At 35.3% G+C, this 26,823-nt stretch overlaps 1 protein-coding gene across 1 annotated transcript; it reads left to right on the plus strand.

The window, feature by feature from the left end:
* The first annotated feature begins 4,228 nt into the window (after positions 1-4,228).
* Positions 4,229-22,442, plus strand: LOC138323416 (conserved oligomeric Golgi complex subunit 6-like). Its single transcript, XM_069268025.1, has 19 exons — positions 4,229-4,384; positions 5,104-5,247; positions 5,868-5,939; positions 7,179-7,237; positions 7,414-7,525; positions 7,844-7,926; positions 9,211-9,281; positions 9,947-10,040; positions 10,444-10,520; positions 11,417-11,554; positions 11,887-11,951; positions 12,671-12,762; positions 14,437-14,551; positions 14,920-15,051; positions 16,516-16,683; positions 19,186-19,293; positions 19,821-19,874; positions 20,676-20,755; positions 21,981-22,442. The coding sequence occupies exons 1-19, from the start codon at positions 4,277-4,279 to the stop codon at positions 22,126-22,128; spliced, it is 1,920 nt and encodes a 639-aa protein (XP_069124126.1). The 5' UTR covers positions 4,229-4,276; the 3' UTR covers positions 22,129-22,442.
* The last annotated feature ends 4,381 nt before the right edge of the window (positions 22,443-26,823 follow it).

Here is a 26,823-nt window from a genome sequence, read left to right on the forward strand (position 1 = left end):
CGGTATGTACCACATGGACTTGGTACGAATGCTAATCCACAAAGCACACACACAGCTTTTAAACGATTTTTCAACCCACGGTTATATATATTAATAAATGATTATGGCCAAGAGGATGGAAATTCGTTGTACAAAGCAGAGTCCTTAAATTGCACTCTAACTTCCTCTGCTCGGACTAACAGTTACAATGTGTACATACACGCAGGCTACAGCTGCATGGCCGGGATATGCAGGATCACAATTTTTAATTTTGAAATCAAATAAATAAAAACTTTTCTGAATAAACAAAATCAACGTCGAACTCTGCTGTATGGTGCCGTGCTGCATATACACAGTGCCCTATGAAAGGGTGGCCTTTGAATTCTACTTTCAAGACCATGGCCAGATGTCGACATCTTTTAGTTTAGATGTCGACATCGATAACTGACAAGTCGGTGTCACACCCGAGCATAAACACGATTAATCGCCGAGTTACCGACTTTCTACATAATTATCTTGGAATCATTATGTGGGCAGGGTCATGTGGTAAGTCGACATATTCTTCTGTTTATGTCGACATCTTCCGATATGATGTCGGCAACTCGATGGCAGAAATATGCCACCATAGTGGTGGCTTTAAAATTAAGTTAAATAAGTATGTGATCATTTTATAATGAAACAATTTGGAATAGTTAGTTTGCAAAGATTTTCAACACGGAATTGTTATGGTAAGTTGCCTTAACTATCACGATAAGTCGACATAATTATCACAATAAGTTGACTTAATTATCACGGCAAGTCGACATAATTATCACAATAAGTCGACTTAATTATCATGGCAAGTAGACTTTATTATCATGATAAGTTGACTTATCGTGATAATTTTGGCGAGATAATTATCTCGCTAAATATTAAAGGCCCACTACCTTTCCGAAACGGCTTTTAATTTTTAAAATGGGAATGTAAAACAAGATCGATAATTTTGTAGAGTCCTAAAAATTATTAACTTACCGTTAATACTATATTTATCATCACCTTCTGAACGATTTGATTAAAATAAATAAAATGTTTATTTTCATAACGCGGGTCGTATTATGTTTCCCGCCGTCGTCCTATATACCGCGCGGTAGTTGACTATCACTGCGCCAGACGGCAAAACAGCGAATTGACTCTCTACTGTTTTCATATATTACGCAGGCAATCTTGCATATGTTTGGTGTCGTAACCTTATTTTAGATCATCGGTATGCATTTTCTGGTGTTATTAATGTTTTTTAAGAAACCTTTATATTTTGCTCCGGAAAGGTAATGGGCCTTTAAGTGGTGGCAGGAACATGCCACCATATGTAACTAAACCTATGGTGACATATTTCTGCCATCGAATTAGTTTAGGTCGAATAACGGTAACTCGACTTTGACCAGATAGTTATGTCGACAAGTCTAGTTATAACATGACTTTATGAGATAGTTATGTCGACCAGTCGAGTTATGGCATATTTCTGCCATCGAGTTAGTTTAGGTCGACTTAGGGTAACTCAACTTTGACCAGATAGTTATGTCGGCAAGTCGAGTTATAACACATTTTGGGTTACCAGTGTATGTTGACCAGTCGAGTTATAACATGACTTGTTGAGATATTTATGTCGGTAAAGGCCCGTTCACACAGTAGATCAAGGATGATAAACCTTGTTGCATAAAGCAAATAGCATTGTGTGAACTAGCTTATTCCTCTGTAGCATAATCCTCCTGCCAGGAAGATAAACCACATTTTAGAATAGAGCATGCTCTATCCTGTAAACCAAGACGTACACACTTTGGCCAGACTGACCAATCAGTGACCAGCTCACAGCTGGCAGGGATAGGGATGGGGCACAGCATCATAAAAACTGATACACATATTAGAAAATTTACAAATAAAATGGATGCCAGGAGTACAAAAAAGACATTTTCTGGACATAGGAACCTAATTAATCATTACTTATCAAATAAGAATTATATATATGATGGCAGATCAATTGTACTAGAGAGAATAACAAAGTTTTATTAATTACTGTAGGAATATTACAAGAGTAAATGGTCAATTTTTTATATCAATACCCTTTAATAAAGTGAACCTGCACAAGTAAAACTCATTCGTACAGTATATCAATATCATCTTTCTACTTCCATGTTGTCCATCTTGACTGCAATGGTCAGAATGTTGTGTTAACATTAAGTTACGGGAACTCCAGCAGGGGGTATATACAGCTTGAAGTTTACAGTGTGCACATAGAAGGTTTATACATCACAAGTTTTATAAAACTGATTGTATGTGTCTTGTTTTACTGTGTGGATGAGTTTTAACACGGCAAGTCCACATATTCATATTGGAAAGTCGAGTTACACTATCGCGACTGACTATAGTGGATCTTGTCGTAATAAGGTAAGTTAATTTTCCAGGATGTGAGTCGACTTTCCGTGATGTAAGTCGACTTGCCGACATAAATTTCTCAACAAGTCATGATATAACTCGACAGGACGACATAATTATCTCCGCAAAGTTACGTTACATAACTCGACCTAAAATAACACGATGGCAGAAATATGCCACCATAGTTATAACACGACTTGTTGAGATAGTTTTGTCGGTAAGATGAGTTTTAACACGACAAATCCACATATCCATATTGGAAAGTCGAGTTACACTATCGCGACTGACTATCGTGGATCTCTTCTTAATAAAAAATGTCAATTTTCCAGGATATAAGTCGACTTCCCATGATGTAAGTCGCTTTGCCGACATAAATATCTCAACAAGTCATGTTATAACTCGTCTGTTCGACATAATTATCTCGACAAAGTTACGTTACATAACTCGACCTAAAATAACACGATGGCAGAAATATGCCACCATCACCCTAGCTAAACTATTCAAATAGTGAAAACAACCATAACAACATTTATGGGGGAATAGATCCATGTGATCAAATGAGGTGAGCGTCCTATCGACTCGCTATCTAACGTAAGGTAACTGTACAAGTAGGTACAATAACTGGGACAATTCATTCTACGAGAACATTAAAATTTGTATATATATCGGAAAACCCCCAGTTCTAATGCAAATTAGATCAGTCGGTTTTACTGTGATATGTCAGAAAATCCCATGGTGTTGAAATGCGTGTGAAATATTCAAACTCACTCGCTGTCCGCCATTACACATTGTGGTCGAATATTTTGTATGCCGAACCCAGTCCCTTGCTCGTAGAGTAATGCTACTTTTGTCTAGAACAGCTCAAATCGCTCTGACAGAAGTGTGTTTACCTTATTAGGTGAATTGTCTTGCCTAAAAAATCATTATATCACCTCCACAGTGGTTATGTAGTTCATTTGTTTAACGTGCGTGACTTTGGCTCGGATATTGGTACAGCGTACATATTGTACCTGCTTAATCGTATTGATCAACGATTTGTAATTACAACGGTATCAATTAAAATACTAAACAATGACGTGGAATTTGTCAATATCTTATGTTATATGTTTCATAAGAAAGGTAGAACAATACATTTATGCCATATTTTGCTTCTTGGTTATGTAAAAGAATTAGCGTGAGTGAATTGTCCCTTTAAATAATGAAGGAATGTATATAAAAATAATATACCAGTACACCATCTACATAAATGCGGAATGAATACTTATGATAATAAAGCAAGCACATTTCTTCAATCAAGAATCGTTGTTATTCTCTTTTAAAATGAATACGAAATCAATCATTTTTTAGACTTATTTTAAAACAAATTAAAACAAACGGATTTCTCAGTCTTCAAATCCGTTAGAAATAACCCCAAATATAAAAGCGTCGGTCAAGTTCGGTTCATTAGCCTCACAGTTCAAAACTAATGAACTCGTATTTTCTAGTTTGAGGTTCTTAACATTGAAGATAACATGACGATAATATGTGTTTAAAATAAGTTAATCGAATTAAAGAAATTAAATCATTATAGACATTAGCTATATTTTTTCATACCGCCGATGTGGAAGAATAAATTACATTGTATATAGACTAGATTACATTTTTTATCTCAAAAATCGTACTCTGATTATATTTTGACTTTTTATTTCCTTATGAGGTGCAAAAAAAGGATTTCCTAAATTCATTTTATATACCTTTTTCTATTATTTGGTATACGGGTATTCTATAAAATATTAACGTTCCGGTCTCGTCGACCTATCTAATTTTAGTACATTTGGGTCACTTTAGCGCTTGATTTACACAAGGTTTAATTCAGTACAAAGCTTCTCAAGTACATTGATGAGACAAAATGGCAGACAAGGAATCCGCCGACACGTCATTTTCTTCATCGCAAGCTTCAAATCCTCTGTCTAGGAAGCTCAACAAAATATTGGAAACTCGACTCGACAATGACAAAGTAATTAAGATTCTAAGTGATCTATATTGCATTGCTTTTTATGGTTAATCAACAGATGACACGCCTAGATTTGTCAACATACAGTGTGGTTTGGGTTGCTGGATGTAAACAATTTTAAAACTACAGGGCCGTTTTCGATTATGCGGTTTGACTGGTTGGACCTAGTTGTTCGTTTATAAATTAAAGACGGGCCTGGTGATTTTATATTGTTTTCAGACGAGCCTTGACAAAGCCCTTACAGGCCTGTATCATAAACTACAGGTCCGTCAGGATTTATACTTGAAATAATGACTTTTACAAACGGTCGAACCGGTTGTTCCGAATAAACGGAAACGGCCCTGTACATGTTTCTAATAATTTTGATCGATGTTTTGATTTTTAAACAAGTAAGAAACTTCTTTACCTTTTGAATAATTAATTTACCATTACTGTTAGAGGAAAATGTATGTTCAGCAGCTCTGCATGCATGTTCTCAAAAGTGTTACATTTTGCAGGTTCTTCTTTAGTTCTTACGTTTTGCAGGTTGGGCACACACGCACAATCATTAGTTCCTGTGCAAAAACATTGAATCTGAATCAGTTGTAAAGCAAAATGAAAGTTATGAATCCTTTTTTTTTTTGAGAATATTTTAAAGTTTTCATTTCACAGAATCCTGTTTTGTAGATCTATATAGTATTTTAAGGAATTTAATTTTTTTTTTATATTTTTCTATCTTTTAGGAAATGCTGGAAGCACTTAAAGCTTTATCAGTTTTCTTTAACGAGAACAGCTTGCGGACAAGAAGAAATTTGAGGAGTGACATTGAACGCAGGAGTTTAGTCATTAATGAAGATTTCTTACAAGTGTTCCAATCAGTAAAAGAAGTGAGTACTGTCCACTTACACTGAGTTAAAAAATGAAATGCCAACTCAGTTTTATTTGGATCTTTTATTTTATATCATGTTCCACCTTAGGTAGAAAGCTAGAAGTTTCTCCAAAGGATTATGACTATTTGATTCATAGGTGTTTAACACTAATAATAGTAATATAAAGAGAAAAACCTCCTTGATGCAAAATTGGAAAAATTCAAAAGTTCAGAGTGCTGTTAAAAATAACCAGTGAGACCATTCTATAGCTTATGGACTATATTGGGTATTTGCCTTAGTACTGTAGCATGCTAAATACCTATGTTTAATATCCATTGTTATGTGTTGGTTGATCTTGGGGATGTCAATTTCATTGACTAAATTCAATAAGTGGATCATGCAGATACGACCGATGGTCAGAACCTCTATTATCTAGCTAGCGTTTATTTAGTTTTCTCACCAGGTTTAACGATATTTCAATGACTGTGCAGATTGTCTACAAGTTTGCAATAGAGATTGATTTGATTCACTTGTCAATACTGTTCCAATGATAGATTTATTAATTACATGTGATTGTATTTAAAGAGTGTTAAAAAAAGGGGGAAAATGTTTAATCTCAAAATTACATTATGTTTTAGCAACTTGACAGTGTGTACAACGATGTGAAATCCATGAATGAATGCTGTCAGGACATGACTAGTCGGCTCAAGGTAGGTCAGCTACCAGTAGTCAGTAGATTGTAGTCATCCATACTCTAACAGAATGTCACACAACATTGTCATCTGGAGAAAACTATATAATCATAGATGTTTTACTGGAAGCACAGAAAAGAATCCAAAAGATTTTAAATGTTTATTCAGTTAACACTGTCACCATAATGCTGTCAGAGCAATAATATCTGAAACAAGTCATCTCTTATGGTCTCAAAATCATCTAAATCTATAAAATATTTTTTAAGGCAAATTCTATCTGAGAGCGCAGCAGAAAATCCATTCTTTTGTCTGTTAGTTTTTGTAACTGTTACCCAATAGAAATATATAATATTTATGAATGCAGTTTAGATGTCAGGTAAACAAATAAAGGATTTATAATGGTGAAAGAGTCATCTCCCCTGACCTGTATTGAACTGCTATCGATGTCATGTGTTTTGTTCATATTGTATACATTGACATAGTGCACTGCTAGAAATCTTTTTTTCTTATATTAGAATCATAGCCTTGCTGAATTACTGGCCGTGGCATTGAGTTTATAACAAGAAAACAATATTAGCATAGGATTCTTTTGCTTTCACTTTGTGCAAAAATACGTGACTGCAGCTACAAAATATAATTCAACGTCATTCTCCGTTGCCAGGTGGAAAATTCATTAGCAAATGGTCACATAAAACGGCTTTTAAGTTAAGATTCATGACAAAATGTATGTTAGATTCAGGTAAGAATAATAATGTGCTAAAGGGGAAACTGAAATTAAAGATGAATGGGTTATATGAGTGATTATTAGTAGCAAAAACCAGGGAGATTGAGATAGGTGTAGAAAGAATGAGATGAAATATGTAAAATATGTATGCATTTCAAAAACGATTATGATACAATGTGTTTTTCTAAAAATAAAAAAGATGAAAAAAAAATAATAATAATGAGATAAAAATGGTATAAATCTAGTAAATTAATAATCCGAAATAAAAGGCCAAAATACTGTAGGTCAGAATAAATTGGAAGGTTTATTTTTCACTAATCTTTTCATTTTGATATTTTTCAAAGTATAACTTGTTTGTAGTTACGCGAGAGTGTGATTTTGAATACCGTCTTTTGCCTTTTGGCCTTTGGCCTGTTCCTGCTGCGCTCTCTATAATGTATTAAATGATTTTTCATACTGGTAAATGCTAAAGTTACCATGCATTTAAATGAGATAAAAAGTACAGTTAAATTATATATTACCATTTATTTCAGGCTGCCAAAGAACAGACACATGACTTGATAAATCAAACAACTAAATTACATTCAGAAAGGTCTGTAGAAAAACATGTTACATAAAAGAAAACAGTCTTTATTGATAAATGTGACATTTTTGTTTGAAGATTAAATTTGAAACTGAATATTTGCTGAGAATAATACTGTACTTTTGAATATTGATTGAAATAAATCATATCAATTTGTTTTGATTGAATTTCCTGATACTTTACAGTCAAACCCTACAAGTAAAGGCTCAGGTGGCTGATGCTTTTTTGGAGAAGTTCCAGCTGAAACCAGAGGAGGCTACGGCACTGCGGGGCAGTCGGGACGGAACATTACACATGGTCGGTTTGTCTATTTAAATGAGTTTTTAACAAGAGAATTCACTAATTACAGACAATTAGCTTGCACTTTTAGAAAATGAGACAAATAAAATTGTAGATAAAGTTGAGCAAAAACAAAAATTACTGCATTTGTGTTTTCAAACTAGTCAACAATGTTAAATTTGTGATAAATTTAAAATCAATTGCAAGAAAAGTGAAAGGAATTGTAAAAGTCTGACTAAAGTGATGCGGTTTTAAAAGGATTTTTTTTCCATATTTAGAATTTTCAATATTGGATTTCAGAAACATGTTTTTATTTTGTCACATTTGTGTTTTCAGGACTTCTTCAGAGCATTGGCTAAAGCAAAAGAAATTCACAAACACTGCAAGGTATTACTAAGGACAAACCAACAAACAGCAGGGTAAATACATGTACCACATTGTCTTTCTATTTAAGAATGTAGTCTCATGATAAGGGAGATAGATCATGATTTTTTCATGCAGATGCTAAGTTATGACAGTGTCCCAAGCTCTTCAAGCATTTGAATGACCGCGGTTTGATTAATATCCCCTTTTCTGAAGTTTGAATTTATGAATAAATTATTTTATTAGTTTTAAAAAGTTCAATACTAATTATCCCATTAACCTTATATTGCTATTTTATGATATATATATATTGATTAAACATTGTTATTCATTTTAAAACTAAAAGTATTGACATCTAGATTATATTGTAACAGAAAAACCTACAGTGAATGTATAGAAAGTATATAATAAGGGAGATAACTCTATTGTGATTAACGTCGTTTTCAATGAAAAATGAAGGTTTTATGGTGCTAAAAATGCTCTATTTTGAAATATTGTGGTTCGATTTTCTTGAAAATTGACTGTATAAAAGCAACTATGTCACTTTTTAGTCTTTTACTTTTCTAAAAAATTGAACTTCACAATTTTGACCTATTCTCAATTTTGTGAGAATGTTTTAGGTAATTTACATGCATCTTTTTTACCTAATTTCCACCAAAAATTATCTCTAAAAATTAATTATGACGAGAAATAAAGCATTTTTTCTTGAAAAAGCATTGAGATATATCATAGAACATTTTGTTAAAGATTTTTATTTGCAGGGCGGATTTAGTGCAGACTAATGCTGTTTTTTCATGTTTAGAAACTACTCAAAAAAGACAAATTTGAATATTGATTTAGAAAAAATGGATGGTTCAATTTCTTCGAAACTTTGACAGAAGATGCATAACAACATATTTACTTCATAAAACAAATATAAAAAATATTGAACTACGGGAAAATATTGAGGAATGTGAGACTACCACCTTAAAATGGACCTATTCTTATTTCCTCTTTGCATAAATAAAATCATGAATCACTTAACTGTTATTAGATACTTTGTTTACAGTACTTCAAAACTTCTGGCACCATGTATACTAAATAATTATGAAACCTGCCTTTTGTTGATACTTGATTTTACTTTTGTAATCATTGTATAAAAAGAAACAAATCAAAAGAAAGCTTATATGGATGACTATGAAGTATATCAAATCATACATGTAAACGGGACACCCATGATATTAAAAAGACTTTCCTTTAATTTGGCCATCAGAACTAAATCTGTTACTACAATATCTACAAAATTACATATTAAACTAGTTACGTGGGATATTTCATTTAGTTTTTAATTCCTTGTGTAGACTTGAGATTATGGAGACTATGGCCCTCCACCAGGAATCTGCGTATGAACGTCTGTACAGATGGGCACAAAGTGAGTTTAAAGCAATAAGAGGGGAGACAACTTCGCCTCATAATATAAGACTTGCATCTCAATCAATATGCTTTCTTAATACCAATGAATTATTCTAATGAATGTTTAATAAATACATTTATACAATTTTCTAGTCATCTGAATTTTGCTTCACAAATGGTATTAAACTTGTTAGACAATTGATTCATGAATTACGCAGAAACTTATTTACAGGATAAGTTGCTATTCTGTATTTGTATATTATGTAGTTTTCTGCCCTTGAGGGTAGGTATGGATTGTGATGTCATGTGCATACAAGCTCAACTACATGAATTAACCAGAAACTTATTTACAGAATAGGCAATCTAATTAAAATTCGATGTTCATTATCTACTCCGTACAGGAGTAGATAATGAACATAGAATTTTAATTAGATTGCAGAAAAAGTTGCTTTCTGTATAAATTTTGTATATAACATAGTTACATGTCCTGATGATACCTTGATTGTGATGTCATGTGTTTACAAATACAACATAATTCTAAAAATAATAAATAATAAACATGTGAGTTTTCCTCACAAAATAATAACATGACAATGTAATACCAACCTACAAAGACAGATAACTTTGTATTAAATGTTTTGTTTTAAGTCTGATGTTTAATGAACTGTATGGTGTTATGAACAGATGAGTGTCGTTTACTGACTGGGGACTCTCCAGATATGTCGTCCATGTTGTGTCAGGCCATGGAAGCCCTCGAGGACAGACCAGTACTTTTCAGGTTAGAACACTTCACTTCTATAGTTAACTATCCTATTTCAATAATCATTTGCAGTAGTTTAGGATACATTTCCTCAACACTTAGCTTGTGACAACTATTCATTGTAAAATGTAGGAAACCTGTTCTTATGATGATGGAAAGTTCAAACTAGAAAGCATTACATTAAAACGGAAAATAGTGGTTTTAAAAATGTTTACTTCATTTCAGAAATATTTTATTAATAATACAAATATCAATAATATAATTGCAAAGTATTGTTAAAAGAATCAGACAACATTTGAAAAATATATCAATTGTTGTTCAGTTTGCTCTATTTTTATTTGAAATTCATTTACATGATTATTTAAGTAATATTTGTTTGCTGTTTCAGTAATGTTATTTACTAATACTGTTATTTGTGTAGATATACATTGGATGAGTTTGGTACAGCCAGAAGAACAGCTGTTGTCCGTGGACTCATCGATGCCTTGACTAGAGGAGGTAATTACAGTACATGCAACTAAAACTATTGATGTATGCCTGCTCTAATGTGAATAAATTAGGTTTTACACACTTTGAAATGTCATTTCCAGGAATGATCTTTCAGTTAAGATGGATAAATTTCAAATGGTTTGATGGAAAAAATAGAAATTAACTAATACAGTCAAAATTGTTTTAAGAGACCTTCCAAAGGAGATTGAATTGTTTCTATCTCCCAAAATGGCTGCCATCATGCTTAGCTACACTGATACATTTTCAGTACCATATTTCTACATTCATGTCGTTCTTATGTGAGTAAATCATTGTTCATCATTATTTTAGTTGGTTTTGGAAGTGATTATTCTTGATTTTTATCACAAACATCGTGAATAAATAGCACATTTTCCTTGCAATATCCAGCTCAGACATGCAGACGGCTTCGGCCATCGGTACCAAAGTGCTAATTTATGTCAAAGTGAACACCTCGTGTATATAACCAAGCCATATGGATAGCTCTTTTGTCTTGCCTTAATGGGGCTGGGTTGGAAGCCCTACAGGATAGTTAGCTGGCTTGGCTTTATATTTGAATAGAAGACAAATGCATGTGTGATTTGGGTCGTTAAATACAGAACATCAAGTGTCGTTGGATCCTAAAAGTATGGTCGCTTGACTTATAAGACAGACGATCGTTTAATACAGATAGATTATATAGTAATTTTCGCTGGGAGGAATAATTTAGGTCGTTTAAGACAGAAGGTCGCTGAATTCAGAAGGTCGCTAAGGCAATTTTGACTGTAACTAATAATAATTCCAGATTTTTGGTGCCTCTCTTTTCTATGTCCTTAAGGTATAACATGCCCTTCAGTTAATTTTGTTGTATATGATATTATTTTCTAATATCTGGTGCTCTTTCCCAGGTCCAGGAGGGATGCCACGCCCCATCGAGTTACATTCACATGACCCCACTAGATATGTCGGGGACATGTTAGCATGGCTTCATCAGGCTGCAGCCTCAGAGAAGGAACACCTTCAATCTCTTCTGAAGAAGTGCCAATGTTTGTATCACTTAGAAATTTACATCTAATTATAACTTCCATAGAATATATGGTTCTGTGTTAAGGGGAGTAATTTGTCACAGTGTATTAAGGGGAGATAACTTGTTGGAGATACATGTGAATAGAAAAATTTCTAATGTAAGTATTACTTCCTTCCACATCTAATTAAGTTCCAATGAACATATGGGCATGTATTAATGGGAGATAATTAGTCACAGTGTGACAATGGGAGACAATATGTTGTATACATAGAAAATTTCAAAATATTCTTTCAATTTCTTTTCAATTTGATATGGAATTATTTACAGTGTGACATATTTATGATTTTACAGCTAATGGTGATCAGGTACAGGACATACTGGGTCATATAACTGAAGGGGTGTGCCGACCCTTCAAGGTATTTATTACAATCAGTTCCTAAACTTACCAAGTTCAGTCACAGCAGAGACACTCAGAATTTTAACAGTTTTTTAAAATTTAACTGTTGGTGATTTGTTTGTTGTTTGTGGTTATCAAAGATTGGGTCCAAGACTTATATTTCATGTGATATTTAGGAAAGAATGTTTTACTTAAATCATTTCCAACAAGGAACCAACATTTAATGTCCAAATTGGTTTTGTGAACTCATGTTTTGTTAACTTGTTTTCTGCTGTGGGTATAAGATAAAATATACAATGGACCCACTGGGTATGGAGGAATGTTAAGCATTATTCTCATTATCCTTTGAGTTTACAAAGCCAAAGAGAAAAAAAGAGGAAGTCTGTTATAACCACTCCGTTCAATAGAGGATCTGACAACATCCCATAAGGGGTCATGTTCGGATGACCTTTTACCACGTGTACTTCAGATCAAACACATTTTCTACACATTGCTACGTCAATTGATAACCCCATTTCGTCTCAGTATACTATTTCGTGCCCAGTCAAGATTCTGGCAGTGCCAATTTGATTGGCCATTTCCAAAGGTTAAATTTTCTTCATGTATGACATCAAAATACTTGAAGTACAATTCTTTCTGACTTTACAAAAAAAAACTCAAACTTATATTAGCAATATACATGATTGTAATAAATGTATTTTAATTGTATAATGAAAGAGCTGTTTTTGTGTATTATAGGTGAGAGTGGAGCAGGTATTGGTGTCGGAACAAGATGCAGTTACCCTCTACAAACTACACAATCTACTCAAGTTCTACCACAACACTATCAGGTACATTATTATCAGAACACAATACAGTTACCCTCTACAAACTACACAATTATGATCAGAACAAAATACAGTTACCCTCTACAAACAATCATTATCACACAATCATTATCAGAACACAATACAGTTACCCTCTACAAACTACACAATTATTAGCTCACCTGGTCCGTCAACAATCGACTTCTTCTCCATAACCGCTGGTCGGATTTCAACAAAATTTATATGGTAGCATCCAAAAGGGGTCAATTTGGCTATTTCCATATAAACGACTTCTCTGAAACCAAGCATGGGATAGCACCCATAATGCAATTGTAGCATCCTTATAGGGTGGGGATTCAAAATTGTACAAATGATGGGGCTGACCCCTGGGGGGCCTGAGGGGCGGGGTCAAAAGGGGTCAATTTGGCTATTTCCATATAAACGACTTCTTCTCTGAAACCAAGCATGGGATAGCACCCATAATGCAATGGTAGCATCCTTATAGGGTGGGGATTCAAAATTGTACAAATGATGGGGCTGACCTCCCGGGGGCCTGAGGGGCAGGGTCAAAAGGGGTTAATTTGGCTATTTCCATATAAACGACTTCTTCTCTGAAACTAAGCATGGTATAGCACCCATAATGCAATGGTAGCATCCTTATAGAGTGGGGATTCCAAATTGTGCAAATGATAGGGCTGACCCCCGCCCCCCGGGGGCTTGAGGGTGGGGTCAAAAGGGGTCAATTTGGCTATTTCCATATAAATGACTTCTTCTCTGCAACTAAGCGTGGTATAGCACCCATAATGCAATGGTAGCATCCTTATAGGGTGGGGATTCCAAATTGTGCAAATGATAGGGCTGACCCCCGGGGGCCTGAGGGGCGGGGTCATAAGTGGTCAATTTCCATATAAATGACTTTATTATCAAAACAAAATACAGTTATCCTCAACAAACTACACAGTGTTATCAGAAACTATGTGAAGTGTTAGTTCATCTTTATTAAAATTGTCTCCCAAAACATACACCTCACACTTCTTACTTCTCACATGTACACGGGAGGCTGTCCTTTAATGACCTTGGCTGTTAATAGGACGTAGATATAATAAACCAATCCAAACTAAGAATTTCTGTATAGGCAATGTAATAGAAGATCTGGTTTTAATCTAGATTTTCCAAACTTACAAGGTCATATTATTGTCTAAATTCTCTCACTTTTTCTTGGTATGTCCTAGCCTCCAAATACTGATTGATATACCTGAAAGATGATGTGATGTGTATTATGTGAATATAGGTGTGGCATTCTGTAATATCTTGTGAAGCTACATGTTACATGTATATCAGAAATAACTAGGCATAGGCTCAACATCCAAATCTATTGACACATATGAAGTTGATACAGAATTGTTGAAGTGGAAAATATGTCTTTTTTTCTCTGATTACAGGTTTAATCCTAATAATGTTACATTGAAAGCTTCAGTTAGACAGTAAACAGTTGTATCATGTCTTTTCAGTCAACAGTCAAAACTCTTTTCTGAGGTGTTGGTTTATGACGTCAACAATAAACACATGCAAACGTTCCGCCCCAGTCAACAGTCAAACTATTGACCAATCAATAGGCGAAATTACTTCATTTACATTTTATAGAGAGTCAGGTAACAATAATATTTGTATATTCATAATTTATCATTTCTCTGCCAGTCAGATTATCTGTAAGGATGCAGCCCTATTGAACACTGTAGCAGAGATACAGGACCTCAGTCATAGGATGTTCTTCAACAGTCTTAACTGTAACGCCAACAAACTTCTTGACAAGGTTTGTGACAATTACCCTGAAATTACCGTAGGTACAATCAGGTATTTGAATTTCATGTCAAGGTCTGTAGTCTGTTTTAACAGCAATTCCTTTAAAATAGTACAAATATTATCCTTATGACAGGTACATGTATTTAAAGACTTTATTTAGATTTGATTATGAAACAAGTTCTATAACTTATACATATCACATTTGAGGGCTTGGAGTAGGAGGAAACTGGAATGCTTGCAGAATTCTTCATGATCTAGCAAGTGACCCTTGGCTTTTGCAAAACAGAGCTAGCTGGTAGAAAGGTTAACAACTATTCCTCTTCTTTTGTCCTGAATTATAAGAATTTTATTTTGGTTATTTTTTTGTGTTTTATCCAGGTAGAGTTACCTCCTGCTGATCTTGGTCCTACAAACTCTTTGAACCAGACACTTCAGCTTCTTAAAGATGTACTTGCTTGTCACGATGCGTCTGTGGTTGCTATAGACGACAAGAAACAAGACTACAAACAGGTGTTTATTGACTGAAGTCTGATTTATACACTATAATAACCTCTGACAGAAAAGATGTTGCTGTCGTAAACAAATCAATTCAGAGTTTTACAGGATGTACTAACGAAAATATCAAATGACAAGAGTACAAGTCCTCATATAAAATCAATCTTATTTTTATCATATAATTTATCTGGCAGGCATAAACACAACTTTTTGTATTCAATGTGAACATACAGTAAAACCCCTATAACTCGACCAGCAAGGGACCTGATCACTAGTTTGAGGAATACAGGGTATTCCACTCATTCAAGGTTGGACATGATGGATCTTCGACAGTCAAAATGTTCACTCTCTAATTATGACAAACAATGCATGTCAATTACCATAAATTTCAGCATTTTGGATTTTTTATGAAAGTGTATTCTGATAGCAAATTCAAGATGAAAAAATGTGTATTACATAACATGAGATTTTGAAAAGAAAATGCTGATGAGAAAGAAAATCAAATGTCATTCACAGCAGATAATCATCCAATCAAAGTTCGATGCACCATATTAGTTAAAAGCAGACAAACGGTATATATGCCTACCTTGTTAAAGCCTTATGTTACATGTGTTCTCGCTGAAAGTTAAAATTACGAAATACAATATACGGGAAAAGATACATCCTCGATACTCCAGGGCTTCCGATCACTTACGATCTCTACACCCCTGGACTATCTCGTAGTGAAATTGAAGGCAGCTCAGCGGAAAAGATTTGACCAATCACAGGCTAGCAAAGATTTCCTTTGAAGACTACAGAGAGAGCGACGCCTAACATCAAAGGCATAGTCAACCACAGTGTACCGTTATACGGCTCTTTTGATGTACATCAAATGACTAAATTACCTGTTTTATTCTGTTGCCTCCAGTTTTACTATGAGATAGTCCAGGGGTGTAGAGATCGTAAGTGATCGGAAGCCCTGGAGTATCGAGGATGGAAAAGATATGGAACACACTGAAAAAATCGAACATGGGCATAATGATTTGAACTTTGCATTATCAAATTTTGATATCGTTCACATCTTTCGATAGATACAATTGTGTTAGACTTTCGAATGAAAACAACATAGAAATTAAAAAATATTATATACGACTGGTGATCATGTAGATACTGTAGGTAATACTGACACATTAATCCCTTAATTACCTAAAGGCTTGATATGATGCCTGTATAAACACAAACAGTGAGCTATTACCCATGTCGGTCAGTGCCGGCAGGTGTGACACAGGTAAAAAACGCCACAAGGGCCAAACACCTGGTCAACAAATACATCGGTAAATACTTGATGAAAGGGGGATATATTACTGTTAGAGGAAAAGGGGTATTCAATGAATAGTAGGGACACGGTTGGGACCGTACAATCAGTTCGACAATTCAGGGGTACATGAGGAATCCAGGCTTGAGTGAGAGGGGTTATACTGTATATGTTTTTGTTTGTAGATTCTATCCTGTGTTATTGACCCTCTGGTTCAGATGTGCTCGGTGTCCGCCAGTCGACTCAACTCAACTGACATGGCGGCCTACATGGCAAACTGTATATATCTGATGCAGACTACACTGGCCTTGTACGAGTTTACAGACACACGACTGGAGATGTTACAGGCACAGGTAAGTCATACCTATGGATATTACAAACTACACTGGCCCTGTACGGGTTTACAGACACACGACTGGAGATGTTACAGGCACAGGTAAGTCATACCTATAGATATTACAGACTACACTGGCCCTGTACGAGTTTACATACACACGACTGGAAATGTTACAGGCACAGGTAAGTCATACCTATAGATATTACAGACTACGCTGGCCCTGTACAAGTTTACAGACACACGACTGGAGATGTTACAGGCACAGGTAAGTCATACCTATAGATATTACAGACTACACTGGCCCTGTACGAGTTTACATACACACGACTGGAGATGTTACAGGCACAGGTAAGTCATACCTATAGATATTACAGACTACGCTGGCCCTGTACAAGTTTACAGACACACGACTGGAGATGTTACAGTCACAGGTAAGTCATACCTATAGATATTACAGACTACGCTGGTCCTGTACGAGTTTACAGACACACGACTTGAGATGTTACAGGCACAGGTAAGTCATACCTATAGATATTACAGACTACACTGGCCCTGTACGAGTTTACAGACACATGACTGGAGATTTTACAGGCACAGGTAAGTCATACCTATAGATATTACAGACTACACTGGCCCTGTACGAGTTTACAGACACACGACTGGAGATGTTACAGTCACAGGTAAGTCATACCTATAGATATTACAGACTACATTGGCCCTGTACTGGTTTACAGACACACAACTGGAGATGTTACTGTCACAAGAAAGTCATACCTATAGATATTACAGACTACATTGGCCCTGTACGAGTTTACAGACACACGACTGGAGATGTTACAGGCACAGGTAAGTCATACCTATAGATATTACAGACTACACTGGCCCTGTACGAGTTTACATACACACGACTGGAAATGTTACAGGCACAGGTAAGTCATACCTATAGATATTACAGACTAAGCTGGCCCTGTACAAGTTTACAGACACACGACTGGAGATGTTACAGGCACAGGTAAGTCATACCTATAGATATTACAGACTACGCTGGCCCTGTACAAGTTTACAGACACACAACTGGAGATGTTACAGGCACAGGTAAGTCATACCTATAGATATTACAGACTACACTGGCCCTGTACGAGTTTACATACACACGACTGGAAATGTTACAGGCACAGGTAAGTCATACCTATAGATATTACAGACTACGCTGGCCCTGTACAAGTTTACAGACACACGACTGGAGATGTTACAGGCACAGGTAAGTCATACCTATAGATATTACAGACTACGCTGGCCCTGTACGGGTTTACAGACACACGACTGGAGATGTTACAGTCACAGGTAAGTCATACCTATAGATATTACAGACTACGCTGGCCCTGTACGAGTTTACAGACACACGACTGGAGATGTTACAGTCACAGGTAAGTCATACCTATAGATATTACAGACTACGCTGGCCCTGTACGAGTTTACAGACACACGACTGGAGATGTTACAGTCACAGGTAAGTCATACCTATAGATATTACAGACTACACTGGCCCTGTACGAGTTTACAGACACACGACTGGAGATGTTACAGTCACAGGTAAGTCATACCTATAGATATTACAGACTACGCTGGCCCTGTACGAGTTTACAGACACATGACTGGAGATGTTACAGGCACAGGTAAGTCATACCTATAGATATTACAGACTACACTGGCCCTGTACGAGTTTACAGACACACGACTGGAGATGTTACAGGCACAGGTAAGTCATACCTATAGATATTACAGACTACGCTGGCCCTGTACAAGTTTACAGACACACGACTGGAGATGTTACAGGCACAGGTAAGTCATACCTATAGATATTACAGACTACACTGGCCCTGTACGAGTTTACATACACACGACTGGAGATGTTACAGGCACAGGTAAGTCATACCTATAGATATTACAGACTACGCTGGCCCTGTACAAGTTTACAGACACACGACCGGAGATGTTACAGTCACAGGTAAGTCATACCTATAGATATTACAGACTACACTGGCCCAGTACGAGTTTACATACACACGACTGGAGATGTTACAGGCACAGGTAAGTCATACCTATAGATATTACAGACTACGCTGGCCCTATTCGAATTTATAATGATATAGATGGGATACTTTTCTCCTGCTGTTTGCTAAATTTTAAATGAACACATTAACTTCCTCCCTTTGATGCATGTGTGGATGATATTCTTTTCAAAAAGGGAACTTAAAAGTTGAGAACCATTGAGTATTTAAGAGAACAGTTATGTCAATATATGATCATGAATCTTTGACTTTATTATCAATTGTGTAGCCATTACTTTGTTAACAAAAATTACAGTGTTATCTTTAGATATGCTGTTATGCTCAGATACAAAGGACTATATATACACACACATGGGCAGATAAGTCTGTAATAAGCTAAATATTATATTACGAAGTATGAAATACATAGAGATTAATTACAGTGATTTTGAATTTGTTTTTACTAGGTGGATGCTCAGATAGACACACTTGTGAGTGAACAGGCCTCGTTTGTACTCAATAAAGTTGGTCTGGCGATTGTATATGGGACAGTGCAACAGCATCAGCCTAAACAGGTAACAACTACATATCATCATTCTTAAACTTGTGTCTGATCATCTGCTGTCATTTGTATATGTTTAAGATATATATTAAGTATAAGTGAAAGCAAGTATCTTGACAGCTTTACAGCTTTTACTTTTTTATTACAATCATGTGTGTAACACGGTGCAGGATTTATAATAAAATTAATCACTGCCTCTGCCAGGGATCGAACTCAGGAACTCTGGATTATAGAGAGCGATATATTGCTGCTAGTATTGAGCAGGGTTGCATGTGTAACAGGAGGGGAGAAAATGAAGCATCCTGACCGGGGCTTCAACCCTGGACTTTCAAAAGCTGGCAGGATGGTCTACCAATGGAGCCCTGTTCACTGATGATCAACCTTGAAATAAGATACTGAACTGTATAATGAGAAATCATTATTGTTTTATGTTTTCTATATCTAATCAGACATAATGTTAATTACCCTTATTCCACGTCCTGCGTAAACATAATAACTACATCCATAACTGCATGTATATTTGACATTTGAATGTTCCAGGGTCCATTATCAGTTTTACCCGATATGGATGCACCAGCTCTCAAATCAGCAATGGTGAGCATTTATTTCACAGAGTTTTTAGCTCACCTGACCCGAAAGGCTGGTGAGCTTATGTCATGGCGATGCGTCCATCGCCGCCATCTATCCGTCTGTCAACATATATCTTTAAATTGCTACTAGTCATAGAGTTTGTATAAATTTTGGCTCTGACCCGTCGAGGGCAGGAGGGGTGGGGCCCAATAGGGGAAATAGAGGTAAATTCTTTATATCGCTACTAGTCATAGAGTTCTGCATGGCTTGTAACCAAATTTGGCTAGGAACATCCTCTTGGGAAGGGGAACAGAGTTAATATAAATTTTGGCTGTGACCCCTTGGAGCAGAATGGGTGGGGCCATATAGAGAAATAAGAGGTAAATATATAAATTCCTGGAAAAAACCCAATAAACCTGTGTTCAGAACATAACTTGGCATTTCAAACCAGGTGAGCGATACAGGTCCTCTTGGCCTCTTGTTCACATTTTCAATTGTGTCATAAAAATTTTCAATTTTGAAAGTTACATAAAGATCAGATTCTGTTAATGTACCTATTTTGGTGTAATCAAAATTTAACGGGAAAATGACTTTGAATGGTTTTACATATTGATGAATTAGCTCATTTGTAATGAATTGATATATCAATATGCAGAAAAAGAAAATTATGGTAATGATATTCTAGCACAAATTGGTCAATGCAAAATGTGCTAAAATCTTATTACCCCAAAATATGCATGTATATCACAGTATAGATCATATCTCATTTTATATATAGATATCGTGTTTCTTATGTAGATAATATCTGTACCGTTTGTGTTCCAGTCAAAGTTTGATAGCTACATGGCATCACCAGACTCGTTAGTGCTACCCCAAAGTCGACTCCTTCTTAGTGGTCGAGTCCGGTAAGTTAATTACAACATAAATCTGTTAATTATATAATTCGTGCTTGACCAATGTCTGGTTAGTTTCACTAGCCACTTGTGCCTCCACAAAGTTCCATTGATAGATTAGATAGCAGTGTATGATACATCCAATATTTTTGCAATTTTTCAAAAGAAAATAATTGATTATCATGGTTTTTACACTGACAGGCATGAAAAACCACAATAATCATACCTGTCTTAATTTGAACACTGTATACAAATTGTATTTCTTTTATACCTACAGGTAAAATACAGGCTGGTCTAGGGCAAAACACCCATGTCGCCTGAGGCTGTATTGCATGGCTACCTATGCAATAAAGCCTCGTAACGTCAGGGCGTCAACAAAATTTCTATTTCCTCTGTAAAATTTTAACATTTTTTTCATAAACTTGACTGGTTTTACTATAAAAGATGCAAACAACAGAATTTTTGTTGAAAATATCACATAATTTTTCATGTATGGAAAATTGACTTTCAGTTGTGGATTTCTTTGAATGTATTTCAAAATGGCGGGGTATTATAGTTGTAAAATTGCAATAAAACGTCAAGGTATGAAGAAAAATACTCTTTCATAAGTGGATATTAAGGATAGGGATACTTTACCTTCGGGATCACAAAATGTTGCAAAACCCTGATCAAGCCTTGGGCTTTTACTACATTTTGTGATTCTCCGGTAGAATATCCCTATCCTTCATATCAACATATGAAAGAGTCTTATAATATACTTTTGTATTGGAAATATTTAAGGTTAAATAGCTGTGTTTACATATACTTAAATTATGCGCTTCATTTTGCTGAATTGAAAAAATCTACTGTACACTGCTACCTTAGTCAATACAGCGCTACCACATGTTATTAAAATAATAATTATAAAATAAGAACAGGCAATGTTTATTTCTCTTTATCTTAATTACTAGAGCATGATTCACTGGAAAAAGTTCCTGTTGTTCACGTTAAATATCAAGTTTCTTAATACAAAGTGATCTGGGTATGTATGATTAAGAAGAATTAAGTAATCTACATAGTATGTGTAATTCATCACATAATATACCAAATGACATATTCTGTCAGGCGTCTAGATTGATTAATTTCTGTAGTTTATTTCAGTAAGTAATTGCATGTAGTAAAAATGAAATTAGGACAAGCTTAATTGGTTGATTTATGCTTAAATATCCAATAAATTAATATGTTTTTTTACATCTAGGGAAACAGTGAAGAAGAATTCATCAGATTTGATATGTTCCGCCTACAAACAGATTTATGACGCAATATGTAATCCGGCAAATGAGTACAAGGAATCTCCGAGTATAGTACCACGTACGCCCGACCAAGTCGTTCGATTACTGTCTTGATCTGAGTATATATATACACCACATACTCTGACTAATTGAAGCTGACAGACTTATTTTGGATCAAAATATACACCAGTTTCTTCTTCAGAGACTCTGATCTTTTAAAAGATCTTTAAAAAGATAAGTGGGACTAACTGTTTGAAGTGGTGTATGACATTTGTGATAATGACCTGTGTATTTATGTAAAACTACCATGTGTAACTGTGATATGTTAACATTGAAGTATGTATAGAAGTAATTTGTAAAGTGGAATCATGTACTGTATGTTACAGTAAAGGTAATCTGGTGCAAAATAAAAATTGTGGGAACATGTACTCTTTTTCCTCTTTTTCTTTCTGTACTTCAGCCTATCATAAAAATTGTTAATTGTGTTACTAATTGATAATTGGTACACTGCCATGAGCTTTTGTTAATATTCTGTGTAGAATTAGATTTCCTCCCGAAATTATATGTACCTCGATCAATGTTTGTAAGACAAAGGCTAAACTATCATATACCACATTTGTCGTAATTCCTCCCACTATAAGCGACCTCCTCTCTGCTATAGAAGGAGTTGAGGTTATATAAACGCTCCCTTTCCATCCCATAGATTTAGCGATGTTTTACAATATTTTGATACTTATATTATCGGCATTGTATCTCATATTACTTTATCATGTACCTGGTATATTCTGACATAATAATGCATCTCGGAGGAAAGAAGCCATACATTTAAGCATGTTTGCTGTGACAGATTAATGTACCATGGGTACAGAAAGATTAAAAATATGACTTAATGTGTTAGAATTTTTCGTCCATAACTTGCATTTGATTCCCTAATAAGTGTCCCCTTTGATATAATATTTAAGCACCCTGGTCCCTAATTACGGTGAGTACTTGCAACGTTTTTTCTTTAATTTTTGCAAATGACCTCTCGTCCGGGATGCGGTATCGTGCTCAAATATTCCAATGGTAACCCTTTCGTCATGGAAATTGTTCATTATCTTGTATACATTTATTATGTCTCTCCTCAGTCTCCGATAGGATAGTAAAGGTAAGCCTAGTCGCTTTAATCTCTCGCTGTAGGGTAGATCTCTAAGCCCTGGAATTAGTTTGGTTGCCCTCCGCTGTACTTTTTCTATGGATTCGATGTCCTTTGTTCTGTATGGATTCCAGACGCTGGCAGCGTATTCTAAATGTGGTCTTACTAATGCTTTGAAAAGTTGTTAAAATGATATTTCATATATGTTTAAAACATGGCTATGATGTCATCTATTGTTATAGCTTGAGGTATAGTCAGAGCATAGTCTACTATTATCACCTACTACTGTGGAATAGTTTGTGAACTATGGGCCTCGAACAATTCATTATCTTGACTATTCCACAGTTCCGGTGTTTCTCCTTTACATACAAATGATCTTCTTATTTGTCCAAGAATACTACTGGCTTTATTGACTGCTTGTTGAATGTGTATAGAGAAATTTTAGCATTCCTATGTCTTTTTCCGATGATATGTTCTCAAGATTAATTTATTACCTCTTGCATCTGTCATGTTGTACTTCCGACTTTCATTGCTTTTTCCTTTTATGATTTCAACCTTACATTTCAGCGGGTGGAATTTCAGTAGCCATGTGTTTGACCATTACTGCAGTTTGTCCAAATCCGATTGTAAAGCCTTTTTATCATCTTCATTTCTAATTTCCCTGTAGATTTTGGTGTCATCGGCGAATAGGAAAGTATTTGATGTGGTATGTTCCGGTAAATCATTTATATAAATCACAAATAAGATCGGACCCAAGACACTGCCTTGGGGAATTCCGCTCAATACTGGATAGTCCTTTGATGATTTCCCATTTACTATTACGCGTTGCTTTCATTGACTAAGAAAGTTTTCCACCCAATTAACTATTTTCGCGTTTATTCTATAACTTCGGAGTTTGGCGATTAATTTCTTATGATACACTTTGTCAAAAGCCTTCATATAGTCCATGTAGACAACGTCTATTTCTCCTCCATGGTCCAGAATATCGGTCCAATCTTCTAGTACCATCAGTTGTTGTAGAATTGTTGACCTTTTTGCTATGAATCCAAACTGTTTATCACTGAATAAATTATTTAGGTCCATGTGGTTGACTATTGCATCTCTGATTATCTTCTCCATTGTCTTTCCAACTACACTTGTTAGACTCACTTGTCTGTAATTTCCTGCATCTGATTTTGATCCCTTCTTGAATATGCCGTTATGCCGGCTTCCTTCCATGCCTTTGGTACTATACCTCCATGTACTGATTTGTTGAAAATGTTGAAATGGACTATATGAAGTGGTTTAGATACAATTAATTTTAGTTCCTTTAGTAATCTTGTGTGTATTTGGTCTGGACCCTGTGATTTGTTGCTGTCCAAGTTCCCCCAGCAATTTCATTATTAATTCCTCGGTACATAAAGGTTCATTAGAGTCATGTATGATTGATGTATAACAAGTGGAATTCATTAGGGTGGTTTTCATTTCTAGAGGTGAAATTTTTGTAGAAGGAATATTGGCTATCAAACCCGCCTCGTACACCGATGCGTTTCTATATACTTCTGATCAACAGTCAAAGTAGTTTGTCAAACGTATCCTTTCTTTGTTTCAATCCTATCAAAAACAATATATCCTTTCGTTTACTAGCAATGAGATATTCACTTCTCAAAAGACTGAAATAATCAAAGTGGTTTAAACATTATAAGAGACAACTGGTGAAGGTAAGGGATATCACCGTTTTATAAGTATACCTTATCCAATGTATATATCATTAATATTGTAAATATAGCTTTCAAAATCAATCAAGCATTAATAAACAAAGGAATTGTAATATTATAGCTATAATAAAGCTAAAGTAGGGATCGTTTCGGCTGAGAAAATGCGTGGACCGTTTTCGATAAGTCTAAAGAGCCAATAACAAAACAATTTCCCCAAACTTTGGAGCCAATGACTAAAGGTCTCCCTCCAATGTAAAGTTTGACAAATACAGATTGTAGGTGCCTTGTGTAAAGCCAATACTATACCCATAACCGTGGACTGTTCAAACCGACATCTATTCTTTCTGTAAAATTACTTAGGGTTTCACGTAGCCCAGATACTCTGGCCCTGATACCATACTTAGACATTATGACACATCTGGCTGAGCTTAGTTTCACGGTAAACGTTACTACATGTAAGAGAAAAACGTACGTAATGGCTGCCGTGAGGCCCGCCTCGCGATACGTTTACCTTTTTTTTCGTATCGTTATCAATCAACTTATCAGTTATTAAAACATGGCTATGATGTCATCTATTGTTATAGCTTGAGGTATAGTCAGAGCCTAGTCTACTATTATCACCTACTACTGTGGAATAATTACATTTTGCTGTGGAACTATTCCACAGGAAAAGGTAACTATTCCACGGTTGAAGGTAAATGTAGAGACCGGTGAACATAGCTTAGCATGTAGTCAGAAATACATCCTCATTCACTAAATCCATGGAGAGATGGATTAAATATTAACCCATGTACTTGTCAATGTTGTGGTGATGTATATGTAAACTTATTCTCATAATACCGATATCTACAATTTTCATCACTTCATTCAAAAATAAATTTCATCATTTCTATCTCAGTCTCTGTATTCACAATCCAGAAAAGAAATCACTTTAACAAATCCAGAGGAGAGAAGATGAAGATTAAATTCCATGAGACAAATGCTGAATTCTCTGCCAATTAAAATTACACATGCAATGCTTGACATGATTTTTAGCTCGCCTATTCGAAGAATAGGGGGAGCTAATGTTGTCACCCTGGCGTCGGCGTCAGCGTTGGCGTCCCATTTCACGTTAAAGTTTTTGAGCAACTTTCTGTTTCGTCAATTGTTTAAGCTTAAGTCATCATAAATGTTTGTGATTTTATTTTCCTAATGTGTATGGATGCTGAACGTGATAATACAACCAATTTGGGGCCCTTTAGGGGTTTTTTGAGTCTGTTAATTTGTCATATTTCCATCTTAAAAGTTTTTGAGCAAGTTTTTATTTTGTCTATTGTTTAAGCTTAAGTCATCATAAATGTTTATGATTTTATTTTCCTAATGTGTATGGATGCTGAACGTGATAATACAACCAATTTGGGGTCCTTTAGGGGGTTTTTGAGTCTGTTAATTTGTCCTATTTCCATGTTTAAACAGTAAATACTTGAACATCAACTTCTTCTGAATAGGCGAGCTTTGGTGTTCTCCAACAGCTCTTGTTTTATATTTCGTTATCCAAATCACTTGATATTTCATAAAAATGGCATCTAACAAACAAATTTACATCCAAACACCTTTCATGAAGATAATAATCCTAAAGGAATACTTTCAAAAACACACTCTTTTACCACACGATGTCACTTTTTCCTGTATGCACCGGTAGTATTAATAATCCAAAATATGGCAATATTTGTTGATTTTGTTGTTGTACATTTTGATTAGCTCCCTCTAAAGGCTGTGCTTCACGGGAAAAGATTTTTGCCTGAATCACTTAAAGATGCTCCACCGCCGACAGAGCATAAATGATATTCTTCATTTGAACAATAATTGGTGTTTAATCGTGTATGTATATGCCTAATTAAAACAAAAAATAATATAAAATAATTTATTCCACCTTTGGTGCATGCGCAATCAGTACTTCATTCCATATAGGATATAATGCCACGGATTTTTTTCGGG

The sequence above is a fragment of the Argopecten irradians genome, chromosome 5, assembly GCF_041381155.1.
Source record: "Argopecten irradians isolate NY chromosome 5, Ai_NY, whole genome shotgun sequence".
Lineage (NCBI taxonomy): Eukaryota > Metazoa > Mollusca > Bivalvia > Pectinida > Pectinidae > Argopecten > Argopecten irradians.

Excerpts from the sequence above, each read along its gene's own strand:
- LOC138323416 (XM_069268025.1), top strand. The coding sequence starts at position 4,277 with ATGGCAGACAAGGAATCCGCCGACACGTCATTTTCTTCATCGCAAGCT. Across the intron at positions 10,521-11,416 it reads CGATGCCTTGACTAGAGGAG|GTCCAGGAGGGATGCCACGC; the intron begins GTAATTACAGTA and ends GCTCTTTCCCAG. Across the intron at positions 20,756-21,980 it reads CTTCTTAGTGGTCGAGTCCG|GGAAACAGTGAAGAAGAATT; the intron begins GTAAGTTAATTA and ends TTTTACATCTAG.